We start from the raw sequence: 27159 nt of genomic DNA, 5'->3' as shown, positions 1-27159 counted from the left end.
TAAGAGGTATCTTGTATTTTAAAAGTACTTTATAAAAATTGTTGATCGTCTTTAAGAAGTGAACATAGTAAAAATAAAACTTTTTCTATTTACAAGTAGCTTCTTAGTAAAAACAAACAAGCTTTCCATGTATTACTGCAATTTTACTGGCTGCAGTAAAAATAAACATTTAACTTTCTTCATTCAGCTAATCAAAAAAACATGTGATTGTAGATTAACAGGATCAAAATGTGGGAGACTGAGGATATTCCTCATAGCCCTTCATTTTCTCAATGTCTTCATCTGTGTCTGAGCTGCTGGATGTGAATTTTCTTTCCTGGTTCTCATTGTCAGTGTCCGTCTTTGACAGTTTGCTTTCTGCAGTGTCCGTCTTTGACAGTTTGCTTTCTGTCTCCAACAGCCGTGATCTCTTTTTTAGGTTTCCATCTGTCTCTGCAGCAGCTGTCCGCTTAGTCACCTGTGGTGAGCTAACTGGACTAGCTCTAGGGGTGGGAGTGTGTGGAACCATTAAGGTCAGGTTGTCTACCACATGAAGTTGGTGGTCAGTACTACATCTGCTTTTAAAAATCTGCCCATTTGTCAAGGAGATAATACAAGAATGAAGAAGTTCACAATCTGGAAGAAAGGTCCGTAAAGCTTGATAAAGAAAAATGTTCTCCCTCTGGTCTTCTGGGGTTTTCTCTCCTAAACAAAACAAAGTAACAGCTCAACATTCCACAAAGTTTTTATTTTTTTATTTTTTATTTATTTATTTTTTGGGTCCGGTCGTGGGGCCTGAACTCTGGGCCTGGGCACTGTCCCTCAGCTCTTCAGCTCAAGGCTAGCGCTCTACCACTTGAGCCACAGCGCCACTTCCGGCCTTTTTTCTTTTTGCTTATATGGTGCTGAGGAATCGAACCCAGGGCCTCAGTCATGCAACGCAAGCGCTCTACCACTGATCCACCTTCCCAGCCCTCCACAAAGTTTTTATAATTAGCTATATGTCATTTAACACAAAAAGATTTCAACAAGCATATCCAGTTATTCAAAGTGAGCATAATGATGGGGCTGGGAAGATGGCTCAGTGGTAGAGTGCTTGCCTTGCATGCATGAGGCCCTGGGTTTGATTCCTCAACACCACATAAGCAAAAAGAAAAAAAGCCGGAAGTGGCGCTGTGGCTCAAGTGGTAGAGCGCTAGCCTTGAGCTGAAGAGCTGAGGGACAACGCCCAAGCCCAGAGTTCAGGCCCCACAACCGGCCCCCCCCCCCCAAAAAAAAGTGAGCATTAATGACATCATCCTGCATTCCTTTTTATATGTATGCCACAGGATTCTCTTTTTTTTGTTATTATTCATGGAGCTTGAACTCTGGGCCTGGGCACTGTCCTCAGCTCTTCAGCTCAAGGCAAGTGCTCTATCACTTAAGCCACAGCACCACTTCCAGTTTTCTAGTGGTTTATTGGAGATAAGAGTCTCACAGACTTTCGTGCCCTTGCTGGCTTTGAGCCGTGATCCTCAGATCTCAGCCTCCTTAATAGCTAGGATTACAAGCGTGAGCCACTGATGCCCAGGTTGCCACAGGATTCTAAGAGGAAATTAAAATTTTGTGCTATAATATGAACAAACGCTGCTTGCTCTACTGAGTGAACGTGAAAAGCACTGACAACATGATCCTTTTAGTCCCCAGGTGGACAAATACATATATGCACACAGTTGGCTGGTTCACTGAACATAAGAAAGACGACGAGACATGGAAGGCACCATGGAGTCATGTATTCAGGTTTTACTTACTTGATGCTTGCATCTGTGCTTGCTTTTTTCCAATTTCTTCTTTTAATCTATTTATCTCATTTATGAGTTTATCTATTTGTTTCTCACTTTGTTCCACGTTATTGCATACATACTGCAAGATAAGGGCATAGATAAAATTCTGACATGTTAAGATAATACACTCAGAAATAACATAAAATCCCCAGTAAAATACTATCTGCCTTTCATAATTTTTTTCGGTCATAGGACTTGAACTCTGGGCTTAGGCCCTGTCCCTGAGCTCTTCAGCTCAGTGAGCATTCTACCACTTGAGCCACAGCGTCACTTCCAGTTTTCCGGTGGTTAATTGGAGATAAGAGTCTCATGGACTTTCCTGCCCAGGTTGACTTTGAACGGTGATCCTCAGATCTCAGCCTCCTAAGTAGATAAGATTATAGGCATGAGCCACCAGCACCTGGCTTTATAAACATTTTGCTGTTTTCTGATTTTTTTTTTCCATTCCCAGGGCTTGAACTCAGGGCCTGTGCAGTGTCTCTGAGCTTCTCTGTGCTCAAGGCTAGCACTCTACCACTTAAGCCAACAGTGCTACTTCTGGTTTTTTCCGTTGATGTAGTACTGAGGAATTGAACCTGGGTCTTCATGCATGCTAGGCAAGCCTCTACCACTAAGTCACATTTCCAGCTACTGTTTTCTGAAGGAAAGACCTCAAACTTGTATGCTACTATCATACTATATTAGATTATAAAAATTTTTTAGAGCTGGGTGCCGGAGGCTCATATCTGTAATCCTAGCTACTGAAGATCTGAGGATTGGGGTTCAAAGCCAGCCAGGGCAGGAAAGTCCGTGACTCTTATCTCCAATTAATCACCAGGAAACTGGAAGTTGAGCTATGGCTCAAGTGGTGAGCTCTAGCCTTGAAAAGAAGAGCTCAGGGACAGCATCAAGGCCCAGAATTCAAGTCCCATGATGGACATACATAAAAAACTTTTCAGATATATTATCTTGCCATTTATTTGTGGCTTCATCATATCAATTATTTCCTTGATATCAGAAATGAAATTCACTTCAAATAAATTCTGGACTGGGGATGCTACTTTATGCTACCATAGACTTCCTAGCACTAAAAGGGCTCTGGGTTCAATTACCAGCCCCATAATCAATACATACATACGTGCGTACATACATATATACATAGAGATGCAAAGATAATACACACATTTTACATCAGGAAACTGAAAAGCATAACAAAAACAGGTGACTATTTTACTTCTATAAAAGGAAACAATGAAGGATTTTCATTCCTGTAAGAGAATGATCAATCAGACAATTGCAGTATTTGAGTGAGGCTTCCAGAAAAGTTTACTTAAAGAAGATGTAAAAACTACATACTAAAAATAAGATCCCTGGAATCTTTGTTTTTCCAGATTTATTCCTTTCCTTGTCTTACTTCCTAAAGTCTTACACCAATGTCCATGTTCCCATTCTCTCTAGCCAGTAACAAATATAGGTACATATATTTTTCATAATTTTTTATTTTATTTTATACTTATGGTTGTTTATATGAGGTTGGATGAAAAATAGTGTTATTTATTATTTATTTATTATCATTTTTGTTGGTTTTGGGGCTATAACTCAGCCTGGGTGCTGTCCCTTAACTTCTTTTGCTCAAGACTTGCGCTCTAGTGCTTTAGCCACAGCGCCACTTTTTGAGTGGTTAATTGGAGTCTTTTTTTTTTTTTTTTTAATCAGTTGTGGGTCTTGAACTCTAGGCCTGGGTGCTGTCAAAGCTAGCACTCTACCACTTGAGCTACAGTGCCACTTCTAGTTTTCTGGTGGTTAATTGGAGAGATAAGAGTCTCACAGATGTTCCTGCCTGGGCTGGCTTTAAACTGCTATCCTCAGATTTCTGCCTCCTGAGTAACTAGGATTATAGGCATGAGCCACCGGCGCCTGGCTGGAGATCAGAGTCTTATGGGGACTTTTCTACCTGGGCTGGCTTCGAACTGGGATCCTCAGATCTCAGCCTCCTGAGTAGCTAGGATTTCAGGTGTGAGCCACCAGTGCCTGGCATATATATCTTTATAATTATTTGTCTGCTAACAAATACAAAAAAAAAGAAGAGAAATTAGTTTGGAAAAACAAACTGGCCCTTAAAGTAATTTGAGTGATGGTGACTTACACTGCTAATCCTGTCCACTAAGGAGGCTGAGCTCTGAGAATTGTGGTTTGAAGCCAGCTAGGCAGGAAAGTCTGTGACACTCTTATTTCCAATTAATTATCAAAAGCCATAAGTAAACCTGTAGCTCAAGTGGTAGAGTGCTAGCCTTAGTGAAAATGCTCAGGTTCAAGAACCCAGGCCCTGAGTTTAGGCCCTAGGACTGCAAAAGTTATGGTTAGTTTCTGTGGATATTTTTTAGAATATCTTCCCATTCAAAATAGTCATGACAGACGATTGCCATTCAAGGGCGGCTGGGTATCCAAAACAACCATCAAAAAGCTGGGCTGATGCTGGGTGCTGTAATCCTAGCTACTCAGAAGGCTGAGATCTGATGATCACAGTTCAAAGCCAACCTTCGCAGCAAAGTTCATAGACTTATCTACAACTAACCACCAGAAAATTGGCAGTGGCACTGTGGCCCAAAGTGGTAAAGCAGTGGACTTGAGCAAAAGAGCTCAGGGACAGTATCCAGCTCAACTAAGGAACAAAAAAGCTAGGCCAGAGGTTGTGGCTCAAGGGATAAAGCACCAGCCTAACAAGTACCAGACCCTCAGCTCATACTCCAGGAGAGGAATATTACATTAAAAGCTAGGTAAGTACTGGTAGTTCACACCTGGAATTAGCTACTTAGAATGCTGAGATTGGGGCTGGGAATGTGGCTCAGTTGTAGAGTGCTTGCCTAGCATGCATGAAGCCCTGGGTTCGATTCCTCAGTACCACATAAACAGAAAAAGCCAGAAGTGGCACTGGACTGGCAAAAAAACAAACAAAAGAACGTTGAGATCTGGAAGATTAAAGTTCAAAGCCCAAGCAGAAAGGTCCAAGATACTCTCTATGTCTATAGTTAATCAGTAAAAAGCCAGGATGGATGCATGACTTGTAGAGCACCAAGGTGACACTGAGCAAGAAGTATTATACTCATAACCTGCCATGGAATTGTACAAACAACTTAATAATTTTTTAAATGGTACAGCACCAGCTTAGTAAGCAACCTAAGCAAGCATAAGTCTTAAGTTCAAAGTCAAGTACCACTTGTTAAAAAAACCAAATATATACACACACGCATATATTACATTAATTTAGTATGGGGCAACATAAAAATCCACAATAGTACATCGAATTTTTAAAAATCATGTCACAAATTTATGCTGCCATGACTGTATGTCAAAATATGTATACAGAGAGCTGGGAATGTGGCCTAGTGGTAGAGTGCTTGCCCTGGGTTCGAATCATCGGTACCATATAAACAGAAAAGGCCGGAAGTGGTGTTGTGGCTCTAGTGATAGAGTGCTAGCTTTGAGCAAAAGAAGCTCAGGGACAGTGCCCAGCCCTGAATTCAAGCCCCAGGACTGGCAATAAATAAATAATAAAATCTTTTTTTCTTTAGGGTAAAATAAAAATAAGGCAAAGTGAAAATATTAACTTTAAAAAGGTGAGATTCCTACTGGAAAGGCTGAAAACAGAAGAATTGTGGTTTGAGGCCAGCCCTTTCATAAGACCCCTTCTCAACCTATAACCAGGCCCAGTGGTGTGCAATTGTCATCCTAATCTCAGATTGGGATTATCAAGGTACTAGGCCATCTCTAGCAAAAGTCTTCAAGACTGTCTGCATGGAGGCAAAGTGGACAAAGGGGAGCACACCTGGGATTCCAGCAATAATGGGAAGCCTAAAAAGTAGGTAATTCTTAGCTCAAGTGTGCACCTGGCTGGGTAGCTTGGCTCTATCTAAAAATCCATTGAGAAACAGGGTTTCAGGTGGTATTTTGGACAGCCTCAGAAGTGCAAGGTCATTGGGCTAGGAAGGCGGCTCAGTGGTAGAGTGCTTGCCTTGCATGCACGAGGCCCTGGGTTCGATTCCTCAGCACCACATAAGCAAAAAGAAAAAAGCCAGAAGTGGCGCTGTGGCTCAAGTGGTAGAGTGCTAGCCTTGAGCTGAAGAGCTGAGGGACAGCGCCCAGGCCCAGAGTTCAGGCCCCACGACCGGACCCCCCCTCAAAAAAAAAAAAAGTGCAAGGTCGTGAATTTAAGCACCCAAATGGGGGGTGAGGTTCAGTTATTTCTATCTTCTAAAATTTATTATAATAAAATAGAAAGTAATATTAGTGATGTATGAACTCATTTTTTTGTTAGCATACTCTAGTGCTAAGTTTGGTGGCTATGAAAATATACTGTAGCTATCAAACTGGCACTCCCAGCTTTGAACACTCACCATTGTGTTTGCTTTTAGACCATGGTCTGTTATTACCAATGACTAAACACAGAAGGGGCATCAGTGTAAATCTATGTTTGGACAACAACTCTGGGGCAACTCTGTTTGATCATGGAGCCTAATGAACAATCTTGGAATGGTACTGAATTCTGAGGCTATTGCTAACCTCTTCTTTCTCAGAGGTTAAACATGCATTCAATCTTCCTGTCTTTTGTTAGTCCCTCTGCTTTGTCCTATAAAGGTCCAATGCAGCTGCTGAACTTCTGGCTCTTGATGTTACTTCTCAAAGGACTTGCGCTGGTACATGAGACTGTAATACTGAAGAAGTTGTGTTCAATATTTATTTCCTTCTTCATCTTGTAAAAAGATTATGTATCCCTGTTATATGATAGATTCTGGCCAATAAGAGGAAAGGACAGTTCTCAGCTAAAGTTTAAGAATTGCCATCATCTTCCTTTTTCCCCATTTGCCACAAAAACATGTCCCAAGTAAGGACTGCTCCTTCAGCCTAGACCCTGAAATAAAAGTGACAACCTGAAGGACTGTCTGAAGTCAAGAATGAGAACAAGATTAAACTTTTCTTTGGGGTAGAGAACAGTATTGAAGTTTGAACTCAGGCCCTGAACCTTGCTAGGCTGGCACTGCCACTTGAGCCTTACCTCTGGCCCTTCTTTTTTTCTGGTTAGTTTGGAGATAGTTTAGCAAACTTTCTTGCCCAGGTTAGCTTTAAACCTCAATCTTCCAAATCTCAGCCTTGTGAGTAGCTAGGATAACATTAAAGTTTGGTTGTACGTTAAGATTTCAGTCTACTTCAACAGATGAAGTGATACAATACAATTAAATCTGATGTCAGAGTGAACAATTTAATATGAATGCTAAAAGTGGTCTTTAAATACTTGACTTTAACTTACCTTTAATTCTTCTTGTAGTGAATTATACATTTTATTTACCTTATGTACCTCCTTTAAAGATCCATCTTCTTCAAAAAATTCAGAACTGTAAAAAATACAACTTCCTTAAGTATACAGAATTTACAGTGGACAAATACAAGAAGTATAGAGGTGGTAAAAAAAAATAGTGTAGTTTGAGTAATGTGTTCATATAGTCAGCTTTCGTAAGCTAGGTGGGCAGGAAGGTCCTTGAGACTCTTTATCTTCATTTTACCACCAGAAAGCCACGAGTAAAGCTGGGGCTCAAATGGCAGAGTGCCAACCTCAAGCAAAATAAGCTCGGGGACAGTGCGTAGGCCCTGAATTCAAGCCCCTGGATGGCATAAACACATAAACACACACACACACACACACACACACACACACACACACACACACACACACACACACACACTGCGTAGGCCCTGAATTCAACACACACACACACACACACACACACACACACACACACACACACACTCACACTGCGTAGGCCCTGAATTCAACACACACACACACACACACACACACACACACACACACACACACACACACACACACACACACACACACACACACACACACACACACACACACACACACACACACACACACACACACACACACACACACACACACACACACACTGCGTAGGCCCTGAATTCAAGCCCCTGGATGGCATAAACACATAAACACACACACACACACACACACACACACACACCAACTTTCCTTTTATTTTCATTCTTGTTTGTGTAATAAGGAAATTAATTTCAAAGGAATATTACCTGTGTGCCTTTACCGCTCTGTGAAAACCAGTGGACATACAGGAACCAGATACAGTTTTATAACCTGTTTGTTCAGACATGCCCAGATTGGCAACCACTAAGGGTATCCTATAAAAAAGTCTGACAACATAAAATTTTTAAATGTAAATTTAAATAGAATAGCATACTATCTATCAGAATACACTACTTTTCCCCTGTACAATTAAACAGAAAAACCCGCTCCTTATTATGTACCAAGACAGAATTTCCTAATTTGAGGCAGCTTGAAGCAACTAGTTTTTTTTTTTACATTTCTTTTTTTTAATTTTTTTTATTATTTTTTTTCTAATTTTATTTTATTTTATTTGAGAACATACTGTACAGAGGGGTTACAATTACATTGGCAGGATACATTTCTTACCAAGCATTGCAGCCTCCTCCTTTGTTTACCCTTCACCTCCCTTCCCAGCCTCCCCCCTTCCCCCCACCCAATCATACCCCCCCCCCCACACCGACATTGTAAAGCTTGCTTTGACATGACATTTTGTAATTCTCCTTGTGAAGCAACTAGTTTTTAAAAGTTGTAAAGTAGTCAGGCACTGGTAGCTCGTGCCTAGCTACTCAGGAGGCTGAGATCTAAGGTTGGGGCAGGAAAGTCTGTAAGACTTATCTCCAATTAACCACCTGAAAACCAGAAGTGGAACTGTGGCTCAAAGTGGTAAAGCACTAGCCTTGAGCAAAAAATGCTCAGGACAGTATTCAGGCCCTGAACTCAAGCCCCGTGACTGGAGGGAGGAAGGAAGATGAAAGGGGATAAGTTGTGAAGTATGTATAGTATAACAAAAGTGAGCCGGGCGATGGTGGCTCACGCCTGTAATCCTAGCTACTCTAAGGAGGCTGAGATCTGAGGACTATGGTTCAAAGCTAGCCCATGCAGGAAAGTCTACAAGACTCATCTCCAATAAATCACCATAAAACCAGAAGTGGTGCTGTGGCTCAAGTGGTAGAGCAAGCACTAGCCTTGAGCTGAAGAGCTGAGGGACAGTGTCCAGGCCCAGAGTTCAGGCCCCACGAACGGACCAAAAAAATAAAAATTAAAAAATAAAGAAATTGGATTGGATGAAGCTCAGTAGTAAAGTGCTTGCTTGCTATGTGCAAACGTCTGGGTTCTACTTTCAGTACTGAAAAAAACTCTGAAAGGAAAAAACAAAACCAAACCCAAACTACCTTTTGGTATGCTGGAGTTTGAACTCAGGGCCTTGTGCTTGCTAGGCAAATACTGTAGCCCTTAAACTATACCTCCATAACCTTTTGCTTTTAGTTATTTTTCAGATACAGTCTAATACTTTTTTTGCCCAAGGCTGGCCTTGGATTGTGATTCTTTTACTTATGCTCCTAAGTATCGCTAGAATTATGGGCATGTACCACACCACCACTTTTTTTTTTTTCAGTATCTATTCTCCTTAGCTTTTTTTCCCCTGGGTTGGCCTCAACCTGTAATTCTCCTGCATCTGTCTTCCAAGTAGCTGCAATTACAAGCATGGATATCACTTGGGGAAAAAAAAATCTGAATTTTTTGAGCATCAGCACAAGTAGAAAATTCCTTGGGTGGCCAAGGCAGAAAGATATAAGTTCCAGATCAGCCTGGACTATATAGAACAAAGCTGACTGGGAATGTGGCTTAGCAGTAGAGTGCTTGCCTACCATGTATGAAGCCCTGGGTTCAATTCCTCAGTATTACATAAACAGAAAAAGCTGAAGTGGTGCTGTGGCTCAAGAGGTAGAGTGCTAGCTGTGAGCACAGAGAGGCTCAAAGTCAGTGCCCTGGCCCTGAGTTCAAGCTCCAGACTGGCAAAAAAAAAAAGAAAGAAAAAGAAAAGAAAACGGACTCTTCCTTTTCAGACACAACTACGGCTGGTTACAGTCTCCTTCTACACTACTCATCATCTATGATCTGGGATCCCATGACCCCTACCAAGAATGATAGATAGCAGGTAGTCATGCTGTAGAAATGCAAAAGGAACTTAAGATGGAGAGAGAGGTTGCAAGGTTATCTGAGAAAAAACACTGTAATTAAGTTTTCTATCTCACAGATGACCAATGTTTATCACCCACCAAAGTGATGGAATCTCACAAGATAGTTTTCATGGAGTACACCACTCACCTTAAGGAAAAATGGCTTAAATCCAGCCTAAAGTGGGTCAAAATAACAATAGATCTTTAACTTACTCAGACCACAAAGCTATGCTAACAGTCAATTATAATTCAATAAACTTTCCCCAACCTCTGGACAGTGACTAGCCCATGGGCTGGTCCTGGGGAGGGATTTAACACGATTAAATCCCTTACATTTCAATAAAAATGTGAAGCCAGGTGCGGGTATTTCACACCTATAATTCTAGCTATTCAGGGAGGCTGAAATCAGAATCCTTGTTTGAAGCCAGCTCAGGTACAGAAACCCAAGAGATTCTTGGTTTTTTGTTTGCTTTTTGGTCGTGGAGCTTTAACCCTGGGCCTGGGCACTGTCCCTCAGCTCTTCAGCTCAAGCAAGCCTCTACCACTTGAGCCACCGCACCACTTCCAGTTTTCTGGTGGTTGGAGATAAGTCTCACAGCCTTTCTTCCCCTGGCTGGCTTTAAACCGTGATCCTCAGATCTCAGCCTCCTGAGTAGCTAGGATTAACAGGCATGAGCCACAGGCGGCCAGCTGTCCCAAGATTTTAAAGTGTATTCTTTTCAAGAAAGTTTTCTATCACTTAAAAAAAAAAAACACCAAAAAAAAAAGGAAAATTCCCCACTGAGTTAATGTGACACGTTGGTCACAACATATGTGCAAGTATGTATAGTTGTCTATGTCTATAATCTCAACACTAGAAGCTGAATCAGGAAGACCTCAAATTCAAGGGCCGACTGGGTAATGGGGAGACAGTCTCAAAAAACTAACAAAACAAAAGGTATACAAACAAAAACATTGTATAAAGTTACTTTCAGACTTACATATATGAAGTACAAAGGAACTTTTTATTTGGACTTGGGCCCCATCCTCAAGATGTCTCATTATGTCTATAAATATTCCAAAATGTGACCACATCTGATCCTGAGCATTTTGGATAAGGAATGTTAAATCTTAAGGTTTTATGGTTGAAATCTGTTTTACCTAGTATGAACAATGAAATTACTCTTTTTATGGGGGGGTAACTTTTTTTATTGAGGAGGTGAGTAAAATTACTCTTGACTGATGATACCCTTACTTTCCTTTCTCTCTGTGTGTGTGTGTGTTTGTGTGTGTGTGTATGTGTACATGTGTGTGACAATCCTAGTGCTTAAAGTCAGGGCCTGGACACTGCCCCCTGAACTTTTTTGCTCAAGGCTAGTGCTGTACCACTTAAGCCACAGCTCTACTTTCATATGTGTTTAATTAATTGGAAATAAGAGTTTCACAGTCTTTCCTGCCTGGGCTGGCTTTGAGCCAAGATCCTCAATCTCAGCCTTTCAAGCAGCTAGGATTACAGGTATGAGCCACAGCACCCAGCTCATTAACATTAATTCTTATATCGTTAAAAAAAAAAGTAGTTAAATGATTTCCCTTCTAGACTTATTTTGGTACACCTCAAAAACTGCCTTGCTTCTTTATTGAGATTATATAGAATATAAAGTTTCTCAATGAAGTTCATAGGCTTAAGTTTTAAAATCTATCCTTATCAACAAACAAGAAACATTTTTTCTAGTAAACAGTAATCAAGGCTGGGAAGGGATGTGAAAGGTAAACAAAGGAGGAGGCTGCAATGCTTGGTAAGAAATGTACGCATTATCCTGCCCATGTAATTGTAACCCCTCTGTACAGTATGTTCACAAATAAAATTTTAAAAAAATGTACTCATTACCCCCCCAAAAAAAGAAATAAAAATAATAGTAATACTACTACTACTACTAATAATAATAATGAAAGAAATAATGATTACTTTAGTTCTGGAAGATGAGGAATATTTAATACTTAAAAATTATTTGTTGACTAAATGACTAAAAAGCAATGACCAGCATAGAATATGAATAAATACAAATCAAGGGACTCTTAAAAAAAAAAAAACAGTAATCAAAGCCAATTTCCCTGGCTGACCTTCATTTTCTGATCTACAGTTAACACATTTTATGACCTACCACAGCATTATTGTGACAACCTAACACAACACTATATAAAAACACATGGTAAGATGCAAAATTTATTAGGTATATATATTTTTTCCTACTGGTTTAAAATTGCCAGTGATCAACCAACATTTACCCTTTTTGAGGTTTATATAAGGCATACTCCAGCTTATGAGTAGAACAGCTTTCTGTTACTGTACTTGACGTTAACAGCAGAAAAATAAGTTCTTGGCTTGGAAAGTGCTTCTGTAGGCTTTTGTGAAGTAGTCTCTCTCTAAATGTCATGATCTGATCTGAATGGCGACGAAATTTGTACCAACCTACCATATTCTGAAAGAAAATACAGAAAAAATTAGGTATCTCAATTCCAGTGGTTAGTTATTATTATATGTCTTATAACTTAGCAATAAAATTGACAGTCATGAGCCAAGAATTATGCAATATGCCTGTAATTCCAGCACTCATTTTGGAGACTAAAACAAGGCAGCTTAGACTATATAGCAAGACAAAAACAAACAAAAGGTAAAACCTGATGTACTAAAATGGCTTTCTTAAATTGGAAAGGTTTTGGACATGTAGTGAACAAAAACTATACTTAATTTTATACTTACCTTTGTAAAGTTTGCAAACAAACTTATACTTACTTTCTATGCAGTTAAAAGGCTGCCATTTTGATTTATATAGAGAAAAGTTTCAAAAGAAGAAATTTTTGACTTACTCTAGTTCCTTTATGGCATTTGCTGTCATGCACTCTTCATTTTTAGTAAAAATTTACAAGAAAGTAATAGTCATGCCAGTGTTTTGCTTAATAGGCATCACTCCCTGGAGGTTTGTTAAATAAGCTGATTTGGTTTCATAATCACAGGAAAGGGTTTTGTTAAAGGTAATGTGCTAAAAAAAACAACTATTACTAAGCTGTTCTTAAATCAGAAAAATAATTCTCATTACTAAAAACTCAGTAAATCTAACACAGAAAAATACTTTAATTCATAGAAATCTATGATAGATTGAACAACTAAACTTTGTATTTGTACATTTCAAGTGCTTCTGTACCTGCAACCCCCAGCACTTAAGAAGCTAAATGAGGCAGAACTGTGAGTTTGAGTGTAGCCTGGACTGTATAGTAAGACTGCTTAAAAAACAAAACAGAACAATTATTTCTGTTCTTTTTAAAGCTCAACATTTTTACAGGTGCACTTAAAAAAAAATATCCCAAAGCTGGGTGATGATGGCTCATCCTTGTAATCCTAGCAACTCAGGAAGCTGACATCTGACGATAATGGTTCAAAGCCAGCCCAGGCAGGAAAAGCCATGAGACTATCATGTCCATTTAACCACCAAAATGCCACAAGTGGAGCTATGGCTCAAGTGATGGAGCACTAGCTTTGAGCAAAAATGCTCAGGAATAGTGCCCAGGCCATAAGCTCAAGCCTTAGGACAAGCACAAAACTAAAACAAAAAAAATATTCAAATATAATTGTTTTTAAAAAATCCAACAACCACTTTTTAACAGAAGATTTTTTTTAAAGAAACATTAAAAAATGGTACTATGGATTGAACCCAAGTCCTTCTGCATGCTAGGCAAGTACTCAACTATAAAGCCATATCCCAGTAGAGAGAGAGAGAGAGAGAGAGAGAGAGAGAGAGAGAGAGAGAGAGAGAGAGAGAGAGAGAGTGTGTGTGTGTGTGTATCCATGTATAAAGCCATATCCCAGTACTGTGTATGTGTGTCCATGCACCCCAGTACTTGGGTTTAAACAGTTCTTGTTTGGCTTTTTCCACTCAATAGATGCCACTTGTACCATGCCTCCACTTTTGGCTTTTTGCTAATTAATTGTGGAGATAAGAATCTCAAGAATTTGTCTGCCCAGGCTGGCTTCAAACATCAGTTCTCAGATCTCATCCTCCTGAGTAGGCAGGATTGCAGGTGTGAACAAGACCCTGTCCTGTTAAATTGCCCAGGCTACCCTCAAACTTGCAGTCCTCCTGTCCTAGCCTCCTGAGTAACTAGGATTACAGATATGTGTCATCATACCCAGTGACTCAAAGAAACATTTTACTGTATTTTATTCTCAAATCAGAGATACAAAAGTTTTTAAAAAGGAAAAAAGTCAAACTGTACAAAATATTTAAATATTCAAAAACTTTTAGCTAAACATCAAATATTCTGTGGAGGAATTAAAGTATAGAAAACTGTACTGTACAGGAAACTAAACAGTATATATTATAGCTGTATAGCTGTATAGAAAACTGTCCCTGCAGTTATAAAAACCAGTAATTTCAAAGCCAGGGTTGGTGATGCACACCTGAAGTCCAAGCTAATTGGAAGGCTTGAAGAAGGAGGAACACTTAAGGCCAGAAGTTCAAGAATAGTTTGGACAATACAAGAGAAAGAGACTGGTGTTAATTAGGTGATCAGGGAGCAAATAAAGTCAAGAACTATGTTTTTTTTTTTTTTTCTTTTGTCAGTACTGAGGCTTGAACTCAGAAGCTTGCACTCTTGGCTTTCTTGTTCATGGCTGAAATTACAACTTGAGCCACACCTCCAGTCCAAGATTCACAGTGTTAATGAGTAGATTTGTTTTCAGAGAAACCTTTGTGAATATCTGGGAAGAACAGGCTTTTTCTTATTAGCTTTCATTGTCAACATGAAGACAAATACTGCCTAAAAGTTTTGTCAAAGTAGTATATTTTTAGGAGCCCCAAAATAATGCATACAACACCAACAAGGAAAAGGTAAACTAGGAAATACCTTTTTTGTACTTGAAAATATTTTCTTCAGTGAGTGCTCATTTACTTCACCTACAGAATTGTAGAAGCTACAAAGGTCAAAATTAGAGACATTTCAGATAAGCTAGGTATCTGAATAATTTTATTATCATTTTCAGTTTAAGTTAACTCCTAACCCAAACTGCCCAACCAAGATCTGTACCTTATCTGTCAGATGAAGTCCTAAAATAAATAGTAGAGAAAGTTCATAAAATATAAGACTTAAAATGGTAGAAACACAAGATCCATAAACAATGAACAAGAGTGGAGAAACTTCAAGTGAGTTTGTGCATCACACTTTCTTTTAACCTAAACCAAAAACAATAAACTACCCATTAAATAAGAGTATTGGAAAGTAATTTAATATAGACAGTTCATAATTCATTCAGCTTATTAAATATTTTTATTTTTATAATATTAACACCTATGAAAGAATGTATAATGGCTACTAAAGTCCAGTAACTAAAAGGTAACTTACTTACTACAAATTTCCAAAGCTGTATTTTAAAAGACTATTTTGGAGGAGGCAGAAGGGAACATATTTTGATTTAGTTTGGGGGCCTTTGTTCTGTAGTTGGAATGTCCCAAGGTATAAGAAGACCAAGAAGATAATTGTAAAAGATTCTAAAGCATTTACTTCTAACATCTTTCCCTTCCCATCCCATGCCATGAACTGTAAATATTTCCTTCCTTTAGACATAAAGACTAACAGTATTTATTTGTCTATGTTGGTAAAATGTAAGGCAAAATCCTATATAAACAGTAATTATTTTGACAAGAATATGCTGACAATTCTAAACTGTTTACTGAAAATATATGAAGCCAATGACCTATGTTCTAATAGTGAATGCTTTTACTTTTTAACTACAAGGAATTAACAGTAGTTGTTTTCATTAAAAACATAGTGTTTACTGGGAGAGAGCAAGGAAAGGGTTGACATTGTCCAAAAAGAAATGTACTCTTTACCTGACCTATGTAACTGCAGCCTCTCTGTACATCACGATAAAAACTTAAAAAACATAGTGTTTATCTGATCAAACAGATTACCCCCTATTTACCCATTTATAGTTCCTAAATTATAATTCTAAACTATATTCTCTAGCATGGTTTACCTTTTTCTAAAAAAAAAAAAAAAGGGGGGGGGGGACCTGAACTTGGCTTCAAGTCCTAACTTGGCTTTTTTTGCACCTGGCTAGTATTCTACCATTTAAGCCACACATTCACTTCTGACATTTTGCTATTTAATTGGAGGTAAGAGTCTTGTGGGTTTTGTCTTCTAAGGCTGTCTTCCCACTGAGATTCTTTGAGTACCTAGGATTACAGGCATGAGCCTGTAACTACCCTGCTAGGATAACCTACTTCTGGGCTTCTCAAATTGGTGTACAAGAGTGTATAAATGCTGGAAAGGTGGCTCAGTGGTAGAATGCTTGCCTCACATGCATGAGGCACTGGGTTCGATTCCTCAGCACCACATAAGCAGAAAAAGCCAGAAGTGGCACTGTAGCTCAAATGGTAGAGCGCTATAGCCTTGAGCTGAAAAGCTGAGGGACAGAGTCCAGGCCCAGAGTTCAGGCCCCATGACAGACAAAAGAAAAAAAAAAGTGTGTAAACCAGATTTTCTGGTGGCCTGGTAAGATCTACATGACAATGGAGTTGGAGACCAGCAGCCTAGAGTGGTCTCCTGAGAAGCCCAGGAAACATGACAGTGGCACTGTGGACCTAGAACTGGTCACCCACCATGCTGACAAGAATGATATCTAGAGCTCCAATATTGAAACAGCTATGTGCATCGTTTTAAGATAGACTGTTCTGGAAGCAGAAAGCCAAAGAGGAGCAGGAGAAGGAACTGGCAAAGGTCACAATCAAAAAGGAGGAGCTGGAGCTGACAAGGACAGGGATAGAGATCTCTAAAGCAGCAGCAGAGAGCAGCTTTCTGGAACACAAAAGCAACATAGTAGAAGCTCTTATTGTCCTAACCAATTGATTGGTGCTTCCTCATTTTGGGGGAGGGCAGGGGGCATTTGGGGAGGGATTTATTTGTTGCAGTGATTTTTTTTTTTGGGGGGGGGGCCTGTTGTGGGGCCTGAACTCTGGGCCTGGGTGCTGTCCCTCAGCTCTTCAGCTCAGGGCTAGCACTCTGCCACTTGAGCCACAGTGCCACTTCCAGCTTTTTTTCTTTTTGCTTATGTGGTGCTGAGGAATTGAACCCAGGGCCTCATGCATGCAAGGCAAGCGCTCTACCACTGAGCCACCTTCCCAGCCCAGTGATTTTTTTTTCAGTTTTATTTCCTTGGGGAAAAAAGTGTGTAGGGGTCATAGACTAAACTATATCTGTGAGAGTACTGATTGTCAAGTTTCTGGAGGAACTAAAGGTAGTAGGATTTTTATATAGAAATAAATAAATAGCCATGCGCCAGTAGTCCATGCTTGTTATCCTAACTACCCAGGAGTCTGAGAGCTGAGGATTATGGTCAAAGCCAGCCTGGAGAGGGAAGTCTGAGGCTCTTACCTAGAATTAACTACCAAAAAGCTGGAAGTGGAACTGTGGCTCAGGTGGTAGAATGCTAGCCTTGAGCAAAAGGCCCCGAGTTCAAGCCCCAAAATTGGCACAAAAATAAATATTTTATATATAAAATATATATAAGTATATACATAAGCATATATATATATATATATATATATATATATATATATATATATATATATATATATATACACACACACACAAACTGGGTTTGGTGTTGCCACACCAATGATTCCAACACTTGGGAAGCTGAAGCAAGAGAATTATGAGCTTGAAGTGAGCCCAAGCTACATAACAGCTAGACCCTGTCCAACTGAACAAACAGCTGAAAACTAGTGGTTTCTACCTGTAATCCTAGCTACCCAGGATGCTATAATCAAAGTTTGAAGCCAGCTTGAACAGACACATCCTCTCTAGGATGTGTCTTGTCTTCAGTTAACCACTCAAAAGCTGAACATGGAGGTTTAGCTCAAGTGGTTAAGTGCCAGTGTTGGGTGAAAAATCCAACTGAGTATAAGGCCCTGAGTTTAAGCCCCATGACTGGTACAAAAACAAACCCAACTTTTTAAAAGTCTAGATTAGATGCTTTCTGCAGCTCTAAGACTCTTACTAAATTTATCTAATTACTAATGTACTTGCCCAAAGACACTGACTCACTTCTTACTCTCCCTCTTAGTCCTTTGCTGGTCCCTCAAGGAAGTCCTTTGTATGAGTATCCACTAAGAATTCTTCATTCAGTAGATACTTTTGTGTCAGCTGATATTCAGGGACTATAAGTGTAACTTTGTCTGATACATCAGATTAAGATCATATTAAGTTCTTTTTCCTGCCATACCTTCAACATAAATCTTTCGTATCTTGACCCTGTGCAGCAGCCTTAGACTTATATACACAATGTGACTATAAGATAATGATTTTTGTGTGGTTTAGGTAAATCATAAGGCATTTCTGTATTATCATGTCATACAATGGGTTACCTGTTTTGCTTTCCTTTCTTAAAATTGATTTGTGTTTTCTCTATATGTATGTTATACCTTAATAAGAAGTTAAAAATAGCCAGGCACTGGTGGCTTATGCCTGTAATCCTAGCTACTTAGGAGGAGATTTGAGGATCATGGCTCGAAGCCAGCCAAGGTAGGAAAGTCTGTAAGACTATTATCTCCACTTAACCACCAAAAAACTCAAAGTAGAGGCATGACTTAGTAAAAAATCTCAGGGACAGCACCTAGGCTCTGAGTACAAGCCCTAGGACTGGCACACACAAAAAAGTTAAAAGTACAGTATGTTGAAGCTAACAATTTCAGTACTATCTGTAGGGTTAAATGTGTAAAGAACAGGCTAAAGAATATAGCTAGTCAACAGATAGGCGATAACACTAAAAAGTATAACTAGGAGCCTGGAGCTGATGGCTCATGCCTGTAATCCTAGCTACTAAAGAGACTGAGATCTGAGGATCACAGTTAGAAGCCAGCTCAGGCAGGAAGCCTATGAGACTCTTTATCACCAACTAACTACTATGAAAACCATAAGTAAAAGATGAAAGATTTAAAATTGAGGGAAGGGGTAACAAGGCTGACAAGAAATGTACTCCTTAAGCTGGGCGCTGGTGGCTAACGCCTGTAATCCTAGCTACTCAGGAGGCTGAGATCTGAGGATCGCAGTTCAAAGCCAGCCCGGGCAGGAAAGACTGTGAGACTCCTATCTCAAATAAACCACCAGAAAACCGGAAGTGGCGCTGTAGCTCAAGTGGTAGAGCACTCGCCTTGAGCTGAAGAGCTGAGGGACAGCGCCCAGGCCCAGAGTTCAAGCCCCACGACCGACCAAAAAAAAAAAAAAGAAATGTACTCCTTATGTAACTGAAACTCCTCTGTACATTACCTTGACAATAAAAAAAAAAGAGAGAGACAAAGACAGGAAGATCAAGAGTATGAAGTACATCTGGGTAAATTTAGTAAGATCCTATCTCAAAAACAAAATAAAAAGGTTTGTGATTTTTTTTTTTTAAGCCAGAAGTAGAGCTGTGGCTCAAGTAGTAAAGTGCTAGCTTTGAGCCTAAAAGCTCAGAGAAAATGCTCAGGGCCTTAGTTCAAGCCCCAGGGCCAGAAAAGTGTAAGTAGGGAATATATGCTAAAAATACAGTGGAATGAAAAGCTAGGAACAAAAAGTCTGCTATTGCTGTATGAGAGCAAGTCACCCACTGGGCTCATAATATGAGCTGATAGCAGCTGAGAAGGAAAAGCAATCTTCAAAATAAGCTGATTCTTGAGAAGGGCCGTAGAGACTAATACAATTCATATACCTAATGGAGACAACTACAGAAATGCAAATGTGAATCATCAGTTATTAAAAAATAACCTTCATGTACAATTGGTAACTAAGATATTTTGTTAACTTGGAAAACATACTTCATTTTTTACAATGGGTACTTTACTTGCTTGTATGAATACTTTACTCACCTAAAAAGCCGGTTGCATGGAATATATTTCTGAATGTCTAAAAATAAAGGATTTTGTTATGAGTACATTAATAATCATTTGATTAGCAGTGAGCATTTACTTCTTGCTAATTAAAATGCTGCCATGAACTATATAATCTTCAAGTAAATTTAGCTATATTTTCATTTACTTCTAAAGAGTTATGCTCTAAAGTTGATCAACTGTTGAAAGTATCTGTTGAAAGGCTTTTTAATTTTTTCTAGTAGCTGTTTCATAAAGGTTTTGTCAGTGTTCACTACTGATGGAATGAAACAAGAAAAAACAACAATATCTCCTAAAAGTTGTTTTATTCTCTGCCAAAAGCAGTATTACAGCTGGGCACCTGTAATCCTACTTACTCAAAAGGCTAATGTTCAAAGCCAGCCAAAGGAAGACAAATCAGGGAGATTCTTATTTCCAGTTAGCTAGCAAAAACTTGTCTGGAAGCATGACTCAAATGGTAGAGCACCATAAAACTAAACAAGCGGGCTGGGAAGGTGGCTCAGTGGTAGAGTGCTTGCCTTGCATGCATGAGGCCCTGGGTTCGATTCCTCAGCACCACATCAGCAGAAAAAAAAAAGTCGGAAGTGGCGCTGTGGCTCAAGTGGTAGAGCACTTGAGCTGAAGAGCTGAGGAACAGGACCCAGGCCCAGAGTTCAGGCCCACGACCGCACCCAAAAACAAAAACAAAAACAAAAAAAACTGAGCAAGCTTCAGGAGGAGGGTAGGGAAAGGGGTTATATTACACTAAAGTAAAATCTGTACATTCCAAACATGTCTAAAAATGATGAAAATCTCATGAGCTAAAGCAAGGGAATGTTTAGTGACATACAATTGAACATTTTTAAACAATATGACCAAATACTATAAAGCTTAGTACTGCTGCCTAATACAATGTATTTCCTCAAGAAATATTTTCTTAAACTGCTCAAAATATATTCTTTGGTGGCAAGTTAATTCTAGCTGCTGGTAAGGAATGCGCCATGTGTCTAAAAGTGAGAAAAAGTAAAATTGCAAACAAAAAGGGTGAGTGGTAGTGTTGTACTTAACACGCATAAGGCCCTAAGTTCAACTCAAAGCACCAAAAGAACAAAAGACCACATCAAAAATATATGAGGGTAGAGATGTAGCTCAGTGGTAGAGAACTTGCCTAGCAAGTATGAGGCCCTGAATTCAAAACCCATTACTGCCAAAAAAAAAAAATCAACAAAAACTATATGAACTTATGTATAACACATATCCTAAAAGGCCAATTTCCTTAATTTATGTTATTACAAGACACTTAAAACAAAATAGTATAAATACAGAGTATAACAGAAGGCTGGGAATGTGGCTCAAGTGGTAGAGCACTTGCCTGGCATGTGCTAGTACTGCCCCCCTCCCCAGTCCCCACCCCCAAAAAAGGCAAAGTAAAACAAGCCAAGCAAGGCTTTTTCAAAGAAAAAGATAGGAAAGAAAAAAGGAAAAAGAAAGAAAAAGCATGAGCAATGCAAGTTAAGGACTAGGAATGTAGTGCAGTATAGAGGTCCTAGGTTCCATCCCAAGCAATACAAACAAAAAAAAAAAACCCTAAACAATGAGCATGCCTTTTTCCCACTTACCAAGGTAATGTTTTATGTTCTGTAGAGGAACCTGAAATGCCTTAACTTTCTTAAACGACTATCAGCTAGGTTACCTATAGGAATGTGGTTTCAGATACACACTCAAAAACATAAACAGCACCTGGGCCCAGAGCTCAGGCCCCACAACAGACAAAAACAAGCAAAGAATTTCAGACTATCCATACTCATTCTCTTCTGCACCAATGAAGTACTTCTGTCTATATAGAAATGTATGCATTTATACCAATTCTTGCTACCAACAGTGGTCGATACTGCCACTAATCAAAGTGAAATTTTTAATTCTCTATTATATATATTTCTATTTTTAATTTTGTAAAGTAGCAAACAAGATATGACATATTATGTATAAATCGATGCAGTCTTTTCAGAAATCGATATACTGATGTATATAAAAAAACCTTAAGAGCCCGGTGCTGGTGACTGATGCCTGTAATCCTAGCTACTCAGGAGGCTGAGATCTGAGGACCACAGTTCCAAGCTGGCCTAGGCAGAAAAGTCCCCATGAGACTCCTATCTCCAGTTAACCACTCAAAAACCAGAAGTGGTGCTGTGGATCAAAGTGGTAGAGCACTAGCCTTGAGCAAAAGAGCTTGGAACAGTGCCTAGGCCCTCAGTTCAAGCCCCATGACCAACCAAAATAAAAACAAAAACAAAAAAATGTTTATACCCTGGAATGTGGCTTAGTGGTAGAGTCCTTGTCTAGCATGCATGAAGCCCTGTTTTGATTCCTCAGTAGCACATAAACAGAGAAGCCGGAAGTGGCACGGTGGCTCTAGTGGTAGAGTACTAGCCTTGATCAAAAGAAGATCAAGGATAGTACCCAGGCCCTGAATTCAAAGCTGCAAAACTGGCAAAAAAAAAAAAAAAAAAAAGTTCATACCCTACCAGGTGCAGTGATGCATGCCCATAGTCCCAACTGTTTAGAAGGCTGACATAGAAGAATTGCTTTAACCTAGTAATTAGAGGGCAGCCTCTAATTACAGAGACCCTCTTGTCTCAATGAAAAAGGAAGATAAAAGAGAAAATATTATGTACAAAGATATTCCTGTAGAATAACTTATGATACTTAACTGACTATAATTTAATGGCTTACTGAAATCACAGGAAGGCCAATGTAGAATACAGTGCCATTATGAAAAATGGTACTAAGATTAGTTAACTTAGGAAAATAAGTCATAATATGTATACCATGATGCCAAACTTTTTATCAAGTATATTACCAAGTATATTTGTTTAAAAATTATATATATATGCTTAGATTCACTATTCTTATAGAATCTGACTTGTTGAACTGAAACTCCTTTGTACAACTACCAAAATTTTAAAAAGCAATTTTTAAAGTATGTGCTTAGAACAAACTTCTATGTTAATCGTAAAATTCCCTATGTATTTTAATGCTTCTGAACCTTTTTCCCTAAAAGAATAGCTGCTGCAGCTGTTTCCTAATTCCACCAACAATCTTAACTGCTATGTCTTACATTATTATACACAATATATAATTCTAACTGAAAATGAGTACAGTATGTCCTTTTAAATTCTGACTTAAAAATTAGTACATGTAGCTGGGTGCCAGTGGCTCACGCCTATAATCATAGCTACTCAGGAGGCTGAGATCTGAGGATTGAGGTTCAAAGCCAGCCTGGGCAGGAAAGTCCATTAGACTCTTATTTCCAATAAACCACTCAGAAAACTGGAAGTGGCGCTGTGGCTCAAGTGGTAGAGTGCTTGCCTTGAGCTGAAGAGCTGAGGAACAGCGCCCAACCCAGAGTTCAAGCCTCATGATGCCAAAAAACAAAAAATTAGTACATCCATTTTAATCATTTAAAAATAGCAACTTAGCCAGATGCTGGTGGCTCACACCTATAATCCTAGCTACTCAGGAGGTTAAGATCTGAGGTTCATAATTGGAAGCCAGTCTGGGCAGGAAAGTCTGTGAGCCTTTTTTTTTATCTCCAATTAATCTCCAAAATGCAAGAAATAGAGCTGGGGTACCAGTGATAGAGCTCTAGCCTTGAACAAAAAATTTCAGGGAAAGCCTGGCATAAGTGGCTCACATCTGTAATCCTAGCTACTCAGGAGGCTGAGATATGAGGATCACGGTTCAAAGCCAGCCCAGGCAGAAAAGTCCAAGTGAGACTCTTACCTCCAATAACCACCAGAAATCCAGAAGTGGCGCTGTGGCTCCAGTGGTAGAGCATTAGGCTTGAGCTGAAGAGCTAAGGGACAGCAAGCTCAAGCCCCACGACTGACCAAAAAGTTCAGAGAAAGTGTCCAGGCATTGAGTTCAACCCCCAGGGCTGGCATGTGCACACGCCCAAGCCAGCATACACAAACACACACATACACACATACACACAAGCAATTTATGCCAGGCACATTTCAACCAGTAATCCTATGGACTTGGAGATGGAGATGGTAAGATCATAGTTCAAGGACAGACTGGTTTAAAGGAAGGTTCCAAGCTGACCTCTTTTAGCATATCCCTCTCTGTATATCTCTTCTAGCCAAAGTCTGAAAGCACCCTAGGTAGTAAAGTCCATGAGACTCTTATCTCCAATTAACTAGCAAAAAGCTGGAAGTGGAGGTATGGGCCAAGTGGGAGAGCACCAGTTTTGAGCGAAAAAGCCAAGGGGGAGGTATGAGGCCCTGAGTTCAAGCAGCAGTACTGGTGTGCTCATACACAAATATGCAGAAGTGACTTACCAATTGTATATACAACTTCAACATCATCCATTTGGGAATCAGTAATGCTATTCTTGGCTTCACCTTTTATTTCCCCAAGGAGAAAACCTTCCTAGGAGGAAAAAGATAAGCAGCCTAAGGAATACAACACATTGATTGAATTACTGCTCATCCTGTTAACATGTTTTCTGGGTAGTTACAATCTAAGCAGCACAGGTGCTTTCATAGGAAAATAGTTAAAATTAGCATATCATAAATACCACTGTGATATTTGGCAAAGGAAACCGGAGGGGTGAGAGTTGACTTTAAAGGGCGGGGCAATCATTATTTAGGCAGAGCTAGAAGCCCTTAGCACAACAGGCCTAAGGGGCCAAGAGAACCTATGAGGAAATACTAAAGCATCTTGTCTTGGAGCAGAAGGCTGCCCTCTAGTAATGAAAGATCCTATATGACATCCCTGGGGCTTGATTTTAAAAAGTGCTTTTAATAGTCAGGGGATGATGCTAGGCCCTAGTGGCTCACACCTGTAATAACACTCAGGAGGCTGAGATCTGAGGATTGTAGTTCAATGCCAGCCTGGGCAGGAAAGAGACTCTTTATCTCCAATAAACCACCAGAAAACCAGAAGTGGCACTGTGGCTCAAGTGGCAGAGGGCTAGCCTTGAACTGAAGAGCTAAGGGACAGTGCCCAGGCCCAGAGTTCAAGCCCCTCGACCGACAAAACAAGAGTCAGGGGACGTTTCTAAGCTATAAAATGAAACAATGATTTGTGTTTTCAGATTTAAAATTGTTTATAATGTGCAAATTAACAATTTAGAATTCAATCTCTGAGTCTGCTTTTTTCCTTAATTTTGTTGGTCGTGGGGCTTTTTCCTTAATTTTGTTGGTCAGGGTGCTGTCCCTGAGCTCTTATGCTCAGGATAGCTAGCACTCTACCACTTTGAGCCACAGCACCACCTCTAGCTTTTGAGTGGTTAATTGGAGATAAGAGATTCACATGCCAGTGTCTTGGCTTTAAACCATGATCCTCAGATCTCAGCCTCCTGAGTAGCTAGGATTACAGGTTTGAATCTGCTTTCTTAAAAGGGGTAGTAGTCGCCTGATTGATTTAAAATGCAGGCAAATACTACCCCTTTTAAGAAAGGAGTGTTGATTTGCATTTCAGAGAATTCCATTTTCTCTCAAAGGTGTCTGGCAATGAGATTGTGTCTTATTTAAAATTAGTTAATTCTGTACCCATCTCCATTTCATGGAAGCAAAAAGCACAAAACAATGTTTCCACAGTATCTTTAATAGGATGGGGGGGGGAGGGGAGGGGAAGAAGGAATCAGGAACTGCCCTCTAGTGTTCCTGATTTTGATACTCCCAAACTCAAAAACTGGGAAAAGCAGCAGAGACAAAGAAAATGCAACTCTCAGGAGAACTAGTCTTTCAAGACAGAAGCTAATAGTGGAGAAACTTGTCTCTTTTAACACCAGGGAGATGTAATTACCAAGAGCTAATCCTTTAAGGCAGAGGAATTAAGAACGCTCCTGTTTATCTTTATACTACAGATATTCCAAAATAATTTCCACAAATACTCTATTATCTCAAATAGTCATAAATCTGTTCTTTACTACATGTTAATTTGTAAGGTAATTGAAATTTAATATGCTAAATTGCTCAAAATGGTCATTCCTCCGACTTCCGATAACCCAGACTTTTTATGTTAAAATGAAGACATTACAGAAATCATTAGGCATTCTCTACAAACTCTTGGTACAGTAAGAAGATATATTTTAGACGCTTCTAATATCTTTCAAGTGACTGGTATTTACTGCCAGATATTCCTTAAGGTGTTACAGTAGATTTTTTTTTTAAATTCCACAAGGTTTCAGGCACCGTCTCTGAAATTTAAAGACCATTCATTTTTAACGTGGCCAGGAAATTTGATGCTATGAAAAAACATTTAAAAAAAAAAAAGCACACATACACAAGCTGGGTGTCAGTGGCTCAGGCCTGTAATCCTAGCTACTCAGGAGGCTGAGATCTGAGGATCTCGGTTCAAGGCCTGCCTGGGCAGGAAGCTCCATGAGACTCCTATCTCCAATAAACCACCAGAAAACCGGAAGTGGCGCTGTGCTCAAGTGGTAGAGCGCTAGCCTTGAGCTGAAGAGCTGAGGGACAGCGCTCAGGCCCAGAGTTCAGGCCCCACGACCGACAAAAACCAAACCAAACTTATACAAGCGTAGCGTCTGAGGGCAGGTTTGGTTACAACGGACCATAGGAAAGGAACCCAATGTGGGCTCAGTACTTTAGAAAGTTGGAACAAGGAGGAGTCAGGTGCACTGATACCCCATATCAGGCCTAGGGTCCACGAGACCTGGCACGGAGCGGCTGGCCGGCCGGCCCGGGCCCTGCGCGGGAAGGCGCTGGGTCCTGCCCGCTGTCCCTGCGCTCAGACCGGAGGGGAGCCGCGGCGGGGAAAGGGAGGGGAAGGCGGGAGGGAAGGGGCGGAAGTCCGAGGAAGGGAGCGGGGACGGGGAGGGAGCGGGACGGAGGGGGAGGGAGCCGGGACGCAGCGGGGGGGGGGGGGGGGGGAGAGGGCAGGGGGAAGACTCCGGGAACGACGACGATCCTCCCACAGAAGGCAGCCCGGCGGCGTCGGGGCGCCTGGCCAGCCAGGAGGAGGGAGGCCGCGCGCCCGCTCACCGTGTCCGCACGGGTGTTGAGGTGCTGGAAGGCGAGCGCGCCGAACATGAAGCCCGACAGCACGGCGGACGTGCTCTCGCCCTCCATAGCGCCGCGCCGCGCGCCGCGTCCAGCTACGCACGCTCCGCTCTCAGGGGCGGGGCCAGCCGGCAGGGCTGCGACGGCGCACGCGCAGCCGCGCGCTCCTCGGTGGCGCCCTCTATTGGCCGGGCGGTGGCGCGGCGGCTGCGGTCAGGCCCCTCCCTCGATTCTGCTGACCCAGGGCGCCGCCGTGCGGGCCACACCGGGACCTGGCCCACTCTGGGCGTCTATGCAGCTACCACGATGAACGCTGATGATAGGGTGGTTTTAAAACAACGGTGAAGGCTTCGTGGTAGAGCG

The 27159-nt window shown here is 40.5% G+C and overlaps 1 protein-coding gene across 4 annotated transcripts; it reads right to left on the bottom strand.

Annotated features, from left to right (window-relative positions):
* Position 1: 1 nt before the first annotated feature.
* On the bottom strand, positions 2-26887 carry Abraxas1 (abraxas 1, BRCA1 A complex subunit). Of its 4 annotated transcripts, none has more exons than XM_070013170.1 (9): positions 26779-26887; positions 24109-24199; positions 19766-19802; positions 14769-14835; positions 12153-12346; positions 7893-8012; positions 7126-7171; positions 1770-1881; positions 2-684 (listed from the first exon to the last, which is right to left on the bottom strand). In XM_070013170.1, the coding sequence occupies exons 1-9, from the start codon at positions 26863-26865 to the stop codon at positions 224-226; spliced, it is 1215 nt and encodes a 404-aa protein (XP_069869271.1). In that variant the 5' UTR covers positions 26866-26887; the 3' UTR covers positions 2-223. The 4 variants fall into 4 exon arrangements, with proteins under 4 accessions (XP_069869271.1, XP_069869270.1, XP_069869274.1 ...); XM_070013169.1 differs by having other exon boundaries at positions 3-684; positions 7087-7171; XM_070013173.1 differs by lacking the exons at positions 14769-14835; positions 26779-26887 and having other exon boundaries at positions 6-684; positions 7087-7171; positions 24109-24161.
* Positions 26888-27159: the final 272 nt, after the last annotated feature.

This window comes from Dipodomys merriami, unplaced genomic scaffold (assembly GCF_024711535.1).
Source record: "Dipodomys merriami isolate MVZ:Mamm:240054 unplaced genomic scaffold, mDipMer1.0.p SCAF_9, whole genome shotgun sequence".
NCBI lineage: Eukaryota > Metazoa > Chordata > Mammalia > Rodentia > Heteromyidae > Dipodomys > Dipodomys merriami.
This window is presented reverse-complemented; position numbering and strand designations above follow the sequence as displayed.

Excerpts from the sequence above, each read along its gene's own strand:
- Abraxas1 (XM_070013169.1), bottom strand. The coding sequence starts at position 26,865 with ATGGAGGGCGAGAGCACGTCCGCCGTGCTGTCGGGCTTCATGTTCGGC. Across the intron at positions 12,347-14,768 it reads TATTTTCAAGTACAAAAAAG|AATATGGTAGGTTGGTACAA; the intron begins GTATTTCCTAGT and ends ATTTTCTTTCAG. Across the intron at positions 1,882-7,086 it reads CACTACAAGAAGAATTAAAG|TATGTATGCAATAACGTGGA; the intron begins GTAAGTTAAAGT and ends CTTATCTTGCAG.